Source organism: Trichechus manatus, unplaced genomic scaffold (genome assembly GCF_000243295.1).
Source record: "Trichechus manatus latirostris isolate Lorelei unplaced genomic scaffold, TriManLat1.0 scaffold00030, whole genome shotgun sequence".
Taxonomy (NCBI): Eukaryota; Metazoa; Chordata; class Mammalia; order Sirenia; family Trichechidae; genus Trichechus; species Trichechus manatus.
The window spans coordinates 3,383,575-3,398,301 of record NW_004443966.1 but is presented as its reverse complement, the minus strand read 5'-3'; the positions used below and the strand labels follow the sequence as shown (position 1 = coordinate 3,398,301).

The 14,727-nt window shown below is 45.7% G+C and overlaps 1 protein-coding gene across 1 annotated transcript; it reads right to left on the bottom strand.

Moving 5' to 3' along the window:
• Nucleotides 1–490: 490 nt before the first annotated feature.
• Nucleotides 491–11,238, bottom strand: POLR2M (RNA polymerase II subunit M). Its single transcript, XM_004374779.2, has 4 exons — nt 10,987–11,238; nt 8,518–9,132; nt 5,353–5,560; nt 491–3,751 (listed from the first exon to the last, which is right to left on the bottom strand). The coding sequence occupies exons 1-4, from the start codon at nt 11,097–11,099 to the stop codon at nt 3,608–3,610; spliced, it is 1,080 nt and encodes a 359-aa protein (XP_004374836.1). The 5' UTR covers nt 11,100–11,238; the 3' UTR covers nt 491–3,607.
• Nucleotides 11,239–14,727: the final 3,489 nt, after the last annotated feature.

Genomic DNA, 14,727 nt, shown 5'->3' with positions numbered 1-14,727 from the left:
CAAAACTGGAAATACCGCAGGAGTATCTATCACAGTAGAAGAGACAAAGAATGGTATTAATAAAGTGGCACATTATACAGCAATGAAAATGAATAAAGCACACCACACAGAACACGAATTTTATAAGCAATGTTGAGACACGAGACACAATAAAACATAGAATTCCATTTTTATAAAATCAGAAGTGGACAAAACTGAAACCACTCATATTGAACACATCACTGCTAAACCACTAAAAACGGGGGGTAGGAGGGTCTCACCGTGAAGCCAGGACAGCAGTTACCTCTTGGGGAGAGAGGGTGACAAGAGGGGGCACCCAGGGGGATTCCAGAGGCCGACTCCAGAGGCCGATTCCAGAGGCCGATTCCAGAGGCCGACTCCAGAGGCCGATTCCAGAGGCCGATTCCAGAGGCAGGGAGCAGCTTTCCTGCATCTGGTTTGTGGTTACGTAGCTGTTTGCTTTATCTGTTTTATGTACTTTTCTGTCGATTATACTTCACAACAAAATTTAAAGCTAACAAAACAAGGGAGGACTTCTACTACCAAATATTAACAATTAAAGCCATAATTATTAAAGTATAGGCCCAGAATGAGGCCCAAGAAACACAGGAACTTAATACAGTATTACAAATTAGTGGGAAAATAATGGTTTATTTAATATAATACTGAACGAACCGGTCAACTATTTGTGAAAACCAAAAAATTAAATGCTGACCTCATACGATATCAAGTAAGTTCAAGACGGATTAAAAGTTCCTTTGAGTTAAAGGTAAGTATAAAAAGTGAAATAAAAGTACTAGAAGAAAATAAGGGTAACTATCCACTCTTGGGGTGGGAAAGGCATGTTCAAGGCCAGGTGCAGAGGTGAACTCCTCAAAGAGAAGGATGTCTACACTGAAATACCATAAAGTGGATTAAAAGGCAAATAAATAAAACAATTACAGCGTATGACAAACGATGGGCATTCTTAATTCATAAAAAACTTATAAATCAATAAAAAAGGTAAACTCTCCAATATGAAGGATATGAATAAGCAGTGAATATAAATGAATGAATATGTGGCCAATCAACTTGAAAAAAAACTCAACTAGTAAAGAGATACAAATTTTAAATGTAAACCTATTTTGTAATTATTAAGTTCCCAGTTTTTTAATAATCATTTTCAATTCTGGAAGTGTGACATATCGCTAGTGGGAAAGCAAAGTGACACCTCTGTGGTGAATACTGTGTGTGAGCAAGATTCTCACAAACTTACATACCCTTCCACCCGGCAACTTCACTTCTAGCAATGGATCTTCTGGAAAGACGTCGTTTTTGTACAAATGTGATTATCTTTTAAGATACTGATCACATCATTATTTACAGGCTACACTATAAATAATCAAATTGCTAAACAATAGGAAATTGAGTTTTAAAATTATGGTCCACCCACGACATGGAGTATCCTGCAGCCATCTAAAATGCCAAGTTTTTAACAATGTGGGAAATGTTTACAACACAGGCAGTCCCCAGGTTATGAACGTCCAACTTACGGACAACTGGTACTTAAGAACAGGCCGCCGTAAAGCCTATTATATTAAAAAATCTGAGTTATAGACAAACGCGCACACTACTTGTGACACTCATGAAAACACTGGATTGTTTGGAAGTGTTTCTTGTGTTTTCAATGCACAGAGAGGTAAAACATATTTTATGTACTAAGACAAACATTTGGGTGACGCTAAATAAGAACCGTATGTACCTCTTCTGACTTACCTACAAAGTCGACTGAAAGACAGACGTAGGAACGGATCTCATCCTAACCCAGGGACTGCCTCTATATAGAACAGACTGTGAATTTTGAAAATATAAACATATAGCTATGCACAGAAAAATAAGTAAAAATACATACACCAAAATGTTAGCAGGGGTTCTTTCTGGTGGTAGATTAGAGGTTGACTGTGTACATGCATGTGAGCCCTTCCAAACGATCCATCTTTCCATAACTAACATGTATTATTTTATTCTATAAAGAACATAAGATCAAACAGTTTTACGTTGTGAAATCATCTCTAAATTTTACAGACTAAACATAACGAGCCTCAGCTCCGCATACTCCGTGCTGGCTTTTTTGCTGGAAAGTGGGTGACGCAGAGTTGAGCCCTTCTTGTCATGTGTGTATCTGACCTAAATGTACTTCCACCGAAATTTCACACACGAACCCTCCACTGCTATCAAGTCAAGTCCAATTCATGGCGACCCTACAGGACAGAGCAGAGCTGCCCCGTAGGGTGTCCAAGGCTGCTAATCTTTACAGAAGCAGACTGCCGGCGTCTTTCCCCCGTGGAGTGGCTGGTGGCTTCCAACCGCCCACCCTCCAGTGGGCGCTTTAACCACTGCGCCACTAGGGCTCCCGTCATGTATGACCAGTCTTTTCTAAAGTCAGAAGAGATTTAAGAACCAGTAAAACAGCACATCAGCGTTCTGAAGTTTCTAACTTTTTATTCTTTCTTTCAACACTGTTTAAAGACTTCAACATATTAGACAAAGATATCTTTGATAACATAAATGTTAATTTCTCTGGAGCCAACCATCTAATTCTTCAAGATGACATGAACATGTATAGACATGAGACTGAGGTTTCTGCAGTCTGTATTTCCCTCTTTTGGGGGGAAAAAAGGTGATGTATTGACAAGACAACAACTCTAGATTTAAAAAAAAAAAATCAATTTCCTCACCAATCTTTAACGTCCCACAAATGAACCCATCACCTGTCAGAGCAATGAAGTCACCTCAAGAAAAGAGCGAACACAGCCATTCCTTCACCTAGATTCTAGACTTCTGCTAGACCTCACGTAGCTCCAGGCATATCTGAGCACCCAGAGAAACCCTCCAACCTCCTGCATCTATTAAAAAACCCGGGTCCATCGAGTTGATTCCAACTCATAGTGGCCCTAGAGGACAGAGCAGAACTGCCCCACGGGGTTTCCAAGGAGCCACTGGTGGATTCACGCTGCCGACCTTTTGGTTAGCAGCCGAGCTCTTAACCACTGCGCCACCAAGGCCCCACCAGGAGCACTCTTTCTTCCTAAGGGAAGACAGAGGGAAGCAAACCCTTGTTAAGTATTTCTTATGAGCTTCTTCCTGGCAACTTCACTCAGCAGCCCATGCAAACAGGCAGAGAATTGTCTAGACGGCTCCCTCCTTTACTCAAAACAGGAGGGCACTATGTCTTCCTAATTCATTTTAGGTGACGCCAGGGACAGTGAAGTATCTCACTGAAAGACACATAATAATGTTATTTGATAGAGGTGAGAATAAGGAAAACAGCAAAGTTATCTGCTTTCATTTGGTTTAAAGAAAGAAAATGTGCTCTTATATACTAAAATATCAGACCAATACACAACATACCGCAAACCTTTAATATTCAAATATTACACTTTTCAAGCGCGCAGAAGTCACCTTCTGAAGATGAACTGGGCTTTTTTCATAGCTACCTTAGTGTACCTTTACAAAATTCTCTCCCTCAGCAACGTCCGACGCTGACCTGGACACCTGGCAGGGGTCCGATGTGAAATGACGACACGGCAGCAGTGAATGACCCAAGAGATGACCCCAGGGCCCGTCTTCACAATCCGTCATCAGAGGACTGACCGTCCTCATCCCTCGCTTCTCGGTACTTCTTCAAAGCCTCTCCCTCTGGATTACAGTTCTGCATTTTAATATTCAGTCTTTCGGCTAATTTTTGTGCTGCAAGCTTGGCTTGCATCTCCTTTAAAACAAAAAGCAAACCAAAAAGTTACATCTTTGCCTTACAGTTTTTCAACAGGAATTCATTCAAACACACACACACACAACCTCACAACTGCTCTCACCAGCAATCCAACAAAAAGCAGATTTACAGCTCTGTAATTATAAAACAACACATTTAAGAGGGCAATGCTCATGAGAACTACCAGCCTGTTACACCTGTAGTTACAGCCTTCCGTTAATAAACAAGACTATCGAACTATTCTAACTACTTACACACAAGAACTGAGTCATCCGCTCAGCATGAGAACAGTTATAAACACTGACACATCAAGTATGTGGCCACATGCATGTATACAGACACATAAACTGTGAACCCCAGGAAACAGCAGCCTAACTAATACTTAGCTAGATTTTAGTCAGGTGCTATCCAGCAACACAGTCCCTGGGTGGTGCGAACAGTTAACATACTCTGCTGCTAACCAAAGGGTTGGTGGTTTGAGTCCACCCAAGGCACCCTGGAAGAAAGGCCTGGCGATCTCCTGAAAAATCAGCCCCTGAAAACCCTATGGAGCACAACGGTTCTACTCTGACACACACGGAGTCATCCCGAGTGAAAGTGACTCAACAGCAACTGGTTTAGTGCCTTTTTTTAAAAAAATACGAGACTAGGCTGCTATTCTGCCTTGGCGCGTCGTTAAAAGCTCAGCTGTACAGAACGGCATCTTCAAGGCGCTCTTTTTTATAAGCCATTCTTCTTCCTCTCGGCGCGCTAAGGTGCTGCCATGTACCTAGGAGTTCCTGGGTGGTACAACTGTTAACACTCTCAGCTGTTAACCACAAGGCTGGCCTTTCAAGTCCACCCAGAGGCACCTAGGAAGAAAGGTCTGACAGTCTACTTCCGAAAACTCAACCACTGAAAACCCTGTGGAGCACAATTCTACTGTGGCACACACGGGGTCGCCATGAGTCCAAGTCCACTCAACAGTAACTGGTTATGCATATCTCTTTCAATTCTCCCTCACGGTCCTCATGCTTACTATCCGCCGTCCCATCATCCTGTATACGAACCGCCAACATCCATGTTTAAAGTTGTCTACGGAAGATGTGACCTTTGGCAAAGTGCTAAATTCCGTCTCCAAAGGCAGGAGATGAGGTTGTTCTATCCTCCTCGTGCCCGCAGACTGTGCTTTAAGGGCAGTGTCCCACTGTGGGCTGCTGGCATCTCGACGCCCCCTCCCATCCCCCACGGAAGCCTGGGACCACGTTTCCCTGACCCTCCCAGCAGGGTTCTGCGCTGGCTCTCCACAAGCTTACCAGGTGGAAGGAGAAGAAATGGGCAACTCTGCAGCAGCCTCCCCTATTTCCCGGCAAATCACCACCTGGATGCTGCAGGTAGCTGTGATCAGGGCCAGCTGTCTCCAGTCCAGCACCTTCCTGACTCTGCTAACTAGAGGTAAACACCAAGAGCAAGCGGCAACCTTCGCTGACCATCACTTCTCCAGCACCCAATCCCATTAAATCCTTTCCTGTCCAAATGACCTGGAGTAGATTCGGACTGATACAAGCAGCATCCAACATACAGACAAGAAAAACCAATACTAATTTTAGCCCTCTAAGTACCTCGTAATTCAGTTTCTGCTGTTTCTGAAGCGCTAAAGACTCCTCCATGGAGAGCAGCTGTGTAGGCATATGGTGAAGCGGGAGAAGCCGGGCTGCTGTGATGTCATCGAGATGCTTCTTATCCCTGCGCCGCTTCTCTTCTGAGGAAACCAGGGGTTCTCCTCCCCGGCACTGGCTGGCTGAGCCACTCCACACCTGGGAAGGTAACCTGAAGGGGAGAAAACTTACGCTATACAATCAGACCGTCTCCTTCTTATAGACACACGTTTAAAACGTTCACACACTAAGAAATGGGCTTTACCCTTAGAAGTTAATTCTTTTCAAAAAGGTAACAGTAAGCAGTTTACCTATATTATTACATTGATAGATAAAATCTCTTTCCTTTGTCTCAACATATTTACTTTGAAAACAGGAGCATTCAAATTGGCAAACCTCTTTTGGAGAATAATTTGACAATTAATTCATTGTTCTAACAGACAGGAGGTATAAACATGGGTTTTTACCCGTGCCTTTTCCTCCCTGCTCCGCAACCTTCTACTTGAACTGAAGCTGCTATGTTTTCATCTATTAACTCAATAAACACCTGCAAAGTGGCTTACTGTCTAGTAGAGAGAAACAAGCATGCCAACCGTTTCAATACAAGGAACACCACAGGTACTACAACAGGTATCCAATGGAGCATATGCGTGTAAATGGACAGTTCTCCTAGGGGCTGGGGAGATTATCAGAAAGGCTTTTCTTCAAAGGCTTCAAAAAAGAGACATCAAACAAGTGAAACTTCAGCTGAGTCTAGAAAACCAGGAGGAGTGAGGGATGACGTGGCTGCAGCACACAGGGGCGGAGGAGGCAGAGAGGACAGAAAGGCAGCAAAACATAAGGCTGGAGGGCAGGCTGGGCCCAGCCCGCCATGAAGAGATCTATTCTACGTAACATGTCCAGATGGGCATTTTACAAACGTCACTCTGGCAGCAGTGAAGGGATGGAAGAGGTCAGAAGAGGCCACAATTACAGCCCAAGAGGGGATGAGAGCTTTCACTCTGACAGAACATTAAGGATGATTATAAACATTACAGAGATGAAGGTCAAGGAGGTGTATGATGTAGGTCTTTGAGACTAGTAGGATATAAACCCAAAACCCAATGCTGCTGGGTGGATTCTGACTCATAGCGACCCTACAGCACAGAGCAGAACTGCCCCATAGGTTTCCAAGGCTGAAATCTTTATGGAAGCAGACTGCCACATCTTTCTCATGCACAGCGTCTGGTGGGTTCAAACTGCTGACCTTTCGGTTAGCAGCCAAGCGCTTAACCACTGCGCCATCAGGATCTGGAGACGGGGAAAAAGGCAGGCGCTTTGAGGGGTGAGAAAAAAAACAACAAGGTGATGATGGCACTTTACCAGGGAGTATGAAAGTCAGTTTGGGAAAAGACAGCTAATAGTAAGCAGTTTACCTACATTACATGCAGTACGTATGCCTGACATGGCAGCAGACACCCCAGTGCTCATGTGTCAAAGGTCACTGTCCATGCCAATCTCAGGTTTTGGGGAGGACAGGGCTAGAGGCTGATGCAGGTCAGCAGCCAGCACCAGGCGGTAATGAAGCCACAAGAGGATGAAACCCACAGGAGAGCATTTGCCCCCCTCCACGTGCTGCACCAAGCCTCTCAGTCCCACGGTCAGCAGCCCAGCCTTTCCGACCTCCTCTGCCTGCACGGGTGCCCCTTCTCTCTCTGACCCCCTCTACCTGCACAGGTGCCCCTTCTCTCTCTGACCCCTTCTACCTGCACAGGCGCCCCTTCTCACTCTGACCCCCTCTACCTGCACAGGTGCCCCTTCTCTCTCTGACCCCCTCTACCTGCACAGGTGCCCCTTCTCTCTCTGACCCCCTCTACCTGCACAGGCGCCCCTTCTCTCTCTGACCCCCTCTACCGGCACAGGCGCCCCTTCTCTCTCCGACCTTTACGTGCACAGGCGCCCCCTCTCTCTCCGACCTCCTCTAAGCACACAGGTGCCCCACCTCTCTCCAACCTCCTTGGCAGCCTGCATTGCTATTCCCTTCTCTCTCTCCTACTTCTGGCCAAATAACTGTACCACGGAACTGGAACCAGGGTATTCTTTGCTGTATTTAGAGACGAGATGATGCTCCTAGAAGTGAGCAGAGACACCTCACTTTACACAGGATGTGAGGTTACTTGGTGAAAGATGGTTTTTTTTATTCCTAACTAAAAATTAATGTAATATCCTGGTTTTCCATACAGCAGAAATAAAGTTTTGAGGTTAAAAGAATGGTGGGGTAAGGTTAAACTTCAAAATCTATATAGGAACAAAAAGTTTTAGGTATTTTTTACTTAGAGGTTTTCAGTTTTTCAAAGAAAGGCAGTAAAGTAGTGATCTGATTTCATATCTCGTATTACATCGAGGCAGCTACCAACCGCTAGCCCCTGACTGAACACTACATTTGAATACAAATAGGTAACAAGTCTCTACTTTTCAAAGAGCTTTTACTGGAGATTTCAGAAATAAAACTATGGCAAGTAACTCAGAAGCAGTGTTTTCACCCGTCCTGCCTGGATCTGTTTTCCCTCTGGTTTTTCACACCCTCTGCTCCCCACCCCAAAAAAATTACTGTTATTTGGTTTAATATTCTTCCAAGTGTGTCAGCCTTGGAGCTTCATCTAGGTCCTCAACTCTTTGAGGAAGACACTGTTCACTTGGGTCACCAGAGCATCTACTGCTTACAGACAGGAAACACGCAGATGTTTCTTGCTGAGAATGTCCCCATCGGCTCCTGCAACTGCCTTTCTGCAGCGTACAGTCTAATCAAAGGCAGAGCTGTAGAGTGCAAGATGGTTCTGGAGGAAAAAGCATCATGCATTTCCTCTCTGTTTCACTGTTAAATACTCGTTACGCACACTGAAACTGCGTGTTCTCCCATCTGTTATTTCAATTATTTGGCTAAAACGCTAAACTGCTTTTCAACATGACTCTGCCACTCCGGCCAGGCTGCTCTGTTTTCAAAATATGTTCACTGCTAAGTACAAGTAGTTCTCAAACAAAGCCTACGGAACTTTTGTTTTTGTTTTTTGCTTTTTTTTTTTAAGTTTTAACAAATACTATGTCCTTCAACAAATGCCCTGTGATAGACCCGTTTCTGATGGTACTTACACATTTGTTTTAAATTTATGTGGTGGGGGCACTGGGTTTTGGGCTCGCACTTCCAGCACTTCCATGTAATGTGGCTTCTTCCGCGTCCGGCTACGAAGCCCCCTCAAGTCATCAGTACTCGCGCTGTCCTCCGAGCGGTGCTCCCCTTGGTCTGCAATTGTCATCCTTTGTAACCTATCGACAATCACCTGGTCAGAGCCGCTGGACACACGATGCCGAGGGGGAGGCTCACCGTCTTCGGCACTGGCTCTGCCGCTGGGGGCTGTGTGCCTGCTCACTGTGCCCCCTGCCTCTGCGGTCTCCTCACCGCCGCTGTGAAAAAGATGCCCAGTTCCCTGTTCTGGTGATGCTGTTTCAGATGACTTGCTGTTATGTACAGAGCGACAGCCAGGAACTAGTGGTGAAGTATCAAGTATCTGGTCTGAATTCTGAGCCTTAGCTGTGTCCACGTCGACTCCTGCAGTCACTGTTTGCCTTACGTCACAGTCTAACCTAACAGGAGGAAAGCGTCCGCTTCTTCCTCTAAGCTCTTCACGTTCGGCAATGGCCGCTTTCAGCTTGCCAACAGAGTCTGAGATCTTTTTACCTTTGTCGGGCAACTTGCAAATGAATTTTCTGTCAAATGGAAAAGAACATGCATACATTAGGACTATGTTTTCAAACCTGAGATATATAATTAAAAAGATAAAGCATTATCCTCAAAGGGAGAGAAGCTGATTTTTAAATCAAAATCTGATTTCCAACTGCCGCGGAACAGGAATGAAACAAATAAGGTAATCATTATCCAAACACCCCAAAACACAAGGGGGTGCAGGAAGAACAGGGAATATACCTCATCTGTCTCATCCACTTAGAATTTAGTAAACGCACTTCAAGCATATAATCATACAAGACATTCCAACAGATCAAGTTTTCTAAGTGTGATCGCAGGAGAAAGGCAAAAGAGGTCCGCGAGGTCAAAACTAGTGTGCTAACAATCCTCAGACACATACTGCCTTTCTCACCCGCGTTTTCTCACTTGGGTAACAGTGGAGTTTCCCAGAGACTCCGCTGACATATGGCATCACTGCTCTGAAGGCTAATGGAATGTGTGCTTGCATATTCTTGTTTACAAGATTTCTCAGTTGTAACTTCTAATAAATCAGTAAACACTGATCAACATAACCCACATAAACAACAGCACTTTTGAATCCTCAATAATTTTGAAGTGTATAAAGGGGCTCTGAGACCAAAAAGTTAAGAGAAAGTCCAACCTCGCAAAGTCAAAACACGCAAGTGACTATTAGTCCCCTCCGCTGGGTAACAGAATTCCCTTCTCAGATGCCTTTTTCTTTAGTGGTACAATAAACGGGGAGAGAAAGCTCACGGGGATTACATCTTAGGCCCTCTATTCTTTCTCTGACACACATCATTCCCCTAGTGTGAACTATTAGCACCTCTCTGCAGCTATGCTGTAATTGTTATGTGCCCTCGAGTAGGTTCCGACTCACAGAGACCCTACAGGACAGAGCAGAACTGCCCCATAGCGTTTCCAAGGAGCCGCCAGTGGATTCGAACTGCCGACCTTTTGGTCTACAGCCAAACTCTTAACCCCTACGCCACCAGGGCTCCTCTCTGCAATTGAGATTCCTATATTTTTCCAGGCTTCTCTTCCCTAAGCTTCACGACCCCTTCCCTAGCTTTTAACTAGCCATAATTAACCCAATGTCTGTCCTGCCATCCCGGAACTTAGCAAACATCAACCTCGGACGTATTCATTCCCCTCCCCAATTCTCCTAGTTTTGTTAAAGGCTCTCCAAGCAGGCTGGGAACTTCAATCATCATTGCCAACTACTTTTTCAAATTATTCCCCAGTCACCTTCCTAGTTCACTTTCTTACAACGCCTTGTTGGGAGCCCACGTAAAAATAGCCCACTGTCCTCTGCCTCTTACTCCTTCAAACAATCCTGCCTCTAAATTAAGCTTCCTAAAATTAAATAAATAAAAAATAACTTTTATTATTTATTGTACTACCCCCCTGCTAAAACCCGTCAAGTCTGAGCAAGAGTCAAACTTTCCCGGCCTAATAAACCACTCCTCATATCCGACTCTTGCCATTTCCTAAAGTTCGTTCGCACGAGAACAGGACCCGCGGTGAAACTGACAAGGTGCCGAGCCTTCACTGTAGCTGGCACTGTATGGGGCGGCACACACAAGGCACAGAGCCGTCGTGGAACCGCCACGGTAGCTGGGGAACTAAAACCAGCAGGGCGTCCAAGAGCAGCGCAATCGCGACGCGGCGGCCAGCACGCGAGCACCGCCGAGGCCCCGTGACCCGCCAGCCGCAGGCCGTCCATCGCCGCGGCTGACAGGCACCTGGCTCGGCAAGGTCACCTTCGGGGGAAACGGGTCAGAGGAGGCGGAGGGGAGCTTCCCGGGGGGGCCCGAACCGCGGGATCCCGGAGTTAGTTCGGCGGGACCCAAGCTTACTCGTTGCGCAAAAGTCTCTCCTGGCGCTTCAACATCTCCCGCAGCTCCGCCAAACTCCGCTGCCCCCAGTGCTCGGGAGCTGGGGGCTCGAAGCCGCGGGGCAGCGAGGACATTGTGCGGGGGCTGCGGCTGGCGAGGCGGCGGGCACTCGGCTCCCTCGGCGGACCCCGCCGCTAGCGCCGAGTCCGCAGGCGGCGACGACTCAGGGGCGCGAGCGGGGGACGCCATTTTCCCGGAAGAAGAAGCTTCTTCGAGGCAAATCGAACTTTATTGACACGCCGGAAACAAACACAGACCAGGCGAAGGGGCCGCGGGGAGGAGCGGGAAGGGGCGGAAGTGACGGAGAATGACGTCCGGCGTCTGGGCAGGCTTCTTTTCGCACCTGCTCTCGGTTTATCCGGTCTTTTTTATCGGTTTCTTCGAAAAGTGGTGCAGTGCCGTTGTGACGTCACTACACAGCATATATTAATGAACGAATAGCCACTGGCCCCTCTGCTTATGGAATGTACAGCATCGAGGAGGGGGGCAGAAAACCAAATAATGATGAAATAGTATGATAGTGAGATTGGGATGGACGTTAGAGAAAGTATCGCTGAGAAATGAAATTTATGTCCAAACCTGGAGGAATGAAAAAAATTAGTCATTATTCCTGGGTGGCACCCACCGTTTGCACTGGACTACTAAAGGTTGATGGGTTGAACCCACTCAGCGCCATCATGGAAGAAAGGCCTGGCGATCCTGTGTGCCATCAAGTCGACGCAGACTCATAGCAACCCTATATGACAGAGTAGAACTGTCCCGTGCGGTTTCCTAGGCTGTAATCTTTACAGAGCAGACCACCAGGTCTTTGCTCCCAAGGAGTTCAAACCGCTGACCTTTCAGTTAGCAGCCGAGCCCTTAACCATTGCACCACCAGGGCTCCTTTCAGTTACCCTATGGAACAGAGCTAATCTGTAACACCTGGGGTCACCATGCGTCAATCAATCGCAGCTGGTTTGGTTTTTTGGCCTGTGGTGTGATACCTCCTACCCTAAGGCTTAGTGAAGTCCTGAATGTTAAAGTTTAAAGGTTAGTTAGAAGCCGTCAGGCTTTCTTAGTGAGGCTCTGTGTATCTGGAGCAGCGCAATTCCTCGTTTGGGCATTGCCCCAGGTCATTTGATGTCTGGCATCTGCTCGCTAATTGCCATAACACATCCAAGTCATCATAACAACCCCAAACACCCGACCATTCCCAAAGGTTCACAAGAGTTGATGATGTTTTTGGGAGGTGTGGTGCCCCTGGTAGGGAATCTCTCTTTCACAATTTCCTATTTTGCTGATAGAAATACAGAGGTACAAAAACTGAAGAGAATATTCCCCTGGCACAAAACCAGTAAGTGATAGCCCCAGATTTCAAACCCAAACGCTCAGCTGCTCTTTCCAACACAAAACTGGAAAACGCTTCTTTGCTTTAGGCCTATTTCCAAACATATAAAATTGGTAAACAAAGCAAAAAAAGTGTTTGTTTCCCATCTGTTGAGAAGAGGAAGGCAGTGTAACAAGTGTCACACCCAGCTCTCACCTTCTCTTTACAATTCAGCTCCCAGAGCTGTCTCCGGAAGGAAAGTGTAAGAAGCATGCAAGACTCACAGGAGATGCGGCTTGGGAGGCTTGAACACGCCCATGATCTCCAGCATTCCTCCCAAGCAAGGAAGAAAATTGATGTGGAAAACTGAAGTGTTCTCAAAACTATGTCTGGTGCCATTGCGGGGATTGCAACCAATGTCACAAAACAATATGTGTATAAATTTTTGAATGAGAAACTAACTTGAGCTGTAAACTTTCACCTAATGCACAACAAAACTAAAAAAAAAAAGAAACTAATAAGAACCAACAATAAATTATAAAAAGGAAACAGATTATGTAAGGTGCTGTATAAACACAAAACAGCTCCCCGGCCAACGAGACACGTGCTCTGGATAAAATCTGGAGCTATCCAGGAAGCACAGTTGCAGCCTTTGCTGTATCCTCCCCAGTCTAGTCCATCTGATCAGATTAACTAATATATCACGAGAAATGGTCTGCTTTCAAGAACTTCAGTAACCTGCTCCAAAAGAAAACCAAACCCATTGCCATCCAGTTGATGCCAACTCATAGCAACACTACAGGACAGGATAGAATTGCCCCATAACATTTCCAAGGAGCAGCTGATGGATTTGAACTGCTGACCTCTTGGTTAGCAGCCAAGCTCTCAACCACTGTGCCACCAGGGCTCCAGCCCTAGCTAACTGAGAAATACTCAGATTAAAGTCCCTGAGTCAGGTCCTAGTCCCGTAACAAGCTTCCCCAAGGCCTCCCTCGTCCTGCCCCTGGAACGCAGCTGGAGGCCTTTATTCCCTCACAGTGGTGAACCCCCATACTCTGATCCTGGGCTACAGGTTCCAAGGCAAGGATGCCTTTCTTTCAGGCCACAGAGTTTCGCCCCTGCTAGTTTCCTCTTGTAGAAGGCTACTCCTTCTCCTGTCACCAATTAGAAATCTTGGCTCAAGCTTCATCTCCTCCCTGAGCCTTACCAGATTATTCCAACCCAAATTGCCTTTTCTTTTCATCACTATAGTGCTTAGGGAGCCGTGGTGGTGCAGTGGTTAAGAGCTACAGCTGGTAAGCGAAGGTTGGCAGGTCAATCCACCAGCCGCTCCTTGGAAACCCTATGGAGCAGTTCTACTCTGTCCTACAGGGTTGCTAAGAGTCAGAATCGACTTGATGGCAATGGATTTATAGTGCTTAGAGTTGGCACCTCACCACAGGAAGCATATTATGCTTCTCTAATTGTGTTACCGGAGCTCTGGTGGTACAGCAGTTAAGTGCTCGGCTGCTAATTGAACGGTTGGTGGTTCTAACCAGGGCTTCGAACCCTATGGAGCAGCTCTGTCCCATACACATGGGGTCGCCATGAGTAGGAATCCACCCAACAGTAACTAACACCAACCACAACTGAACGGGAAAGTCCTTGTTGTCACGGAGCTAAGTTTGTACTTTTCTGTCTCCTCGAACTCCCACAGCAAGTACTAATTGGCAGACTCTCCCTCTCTCATCATTTTTCTCCCTCTTTCTCCCATATTTCACTTTCTCTTAGTAAAATGTCCCCTTTACATATATAAATCGTAAGCCTTTTATGGAAGTATTAACTATAGTTACTGTGAAAATATTTTCAGTGGTGTGGGAGAGAACCTTTTACACAACATAGCTTAGGGCTTCAAGAAGATATCATAATGCACATCTGAATTCCTAACAACACTCCTGCCCACACCATCCGGTTCTCTTGTCAGTGACCAGGAGGCTTGGTGCGTTGAGAAAGATGTCCCTGACACAAAGCAGGATGTTTGTACTTCAGAATGAAAACGAGCCGAGTAATCTTTTACGATGCATCCAACAAAAAACAGATAAAGATTTAAAACACAGATTTGAACAGCAAGGTCTGGGGGAAAGGACATAAAATGGAGAAAATTAACAATGGAAAAATGAAGAACAATGAGCTCCATAGGTTTTAGCTGTTTTCAACCAAACTAGACAATCCCTTGAGAAGAAATGAGTCCCACAAATCACAGGCAGCTTATCTCTGTTAGCGAATTCTAGTTGCATATCAAAATAATTTTGTTCATTATTTTACTGTCTATTTTAAAATTGAATCTAGACAAATGTTTTTGGTTTTCGTTTTTTAATGCTGATTTCTGAAAAACTCCAAATCACCTTTCCAATGAT

Coding starts and splice junctions, on each gene's coding strand:
- POLR2M (XM_004374779.2), bottom strand. CDS start 11,099: ATGTCCTCGCTGCCCCGCGGCTTCGAGCCCCCAGCTCCCGAGCACTGG. Junction 9,133..10,986: donor GAGAGACTTTTGCGCAACGA/GTAAGCTTGGGT, acceptor TCCATTTGACAG/AAAATTCATTTGCAAGTTGC. Junction 3,752..5,352: donor AGCAGAAACTGAATTACGAG/GTACTTAGAGGG, acceptor TTTGTTTTAAAG/GAGATGCAAGCCAAGCTTGC.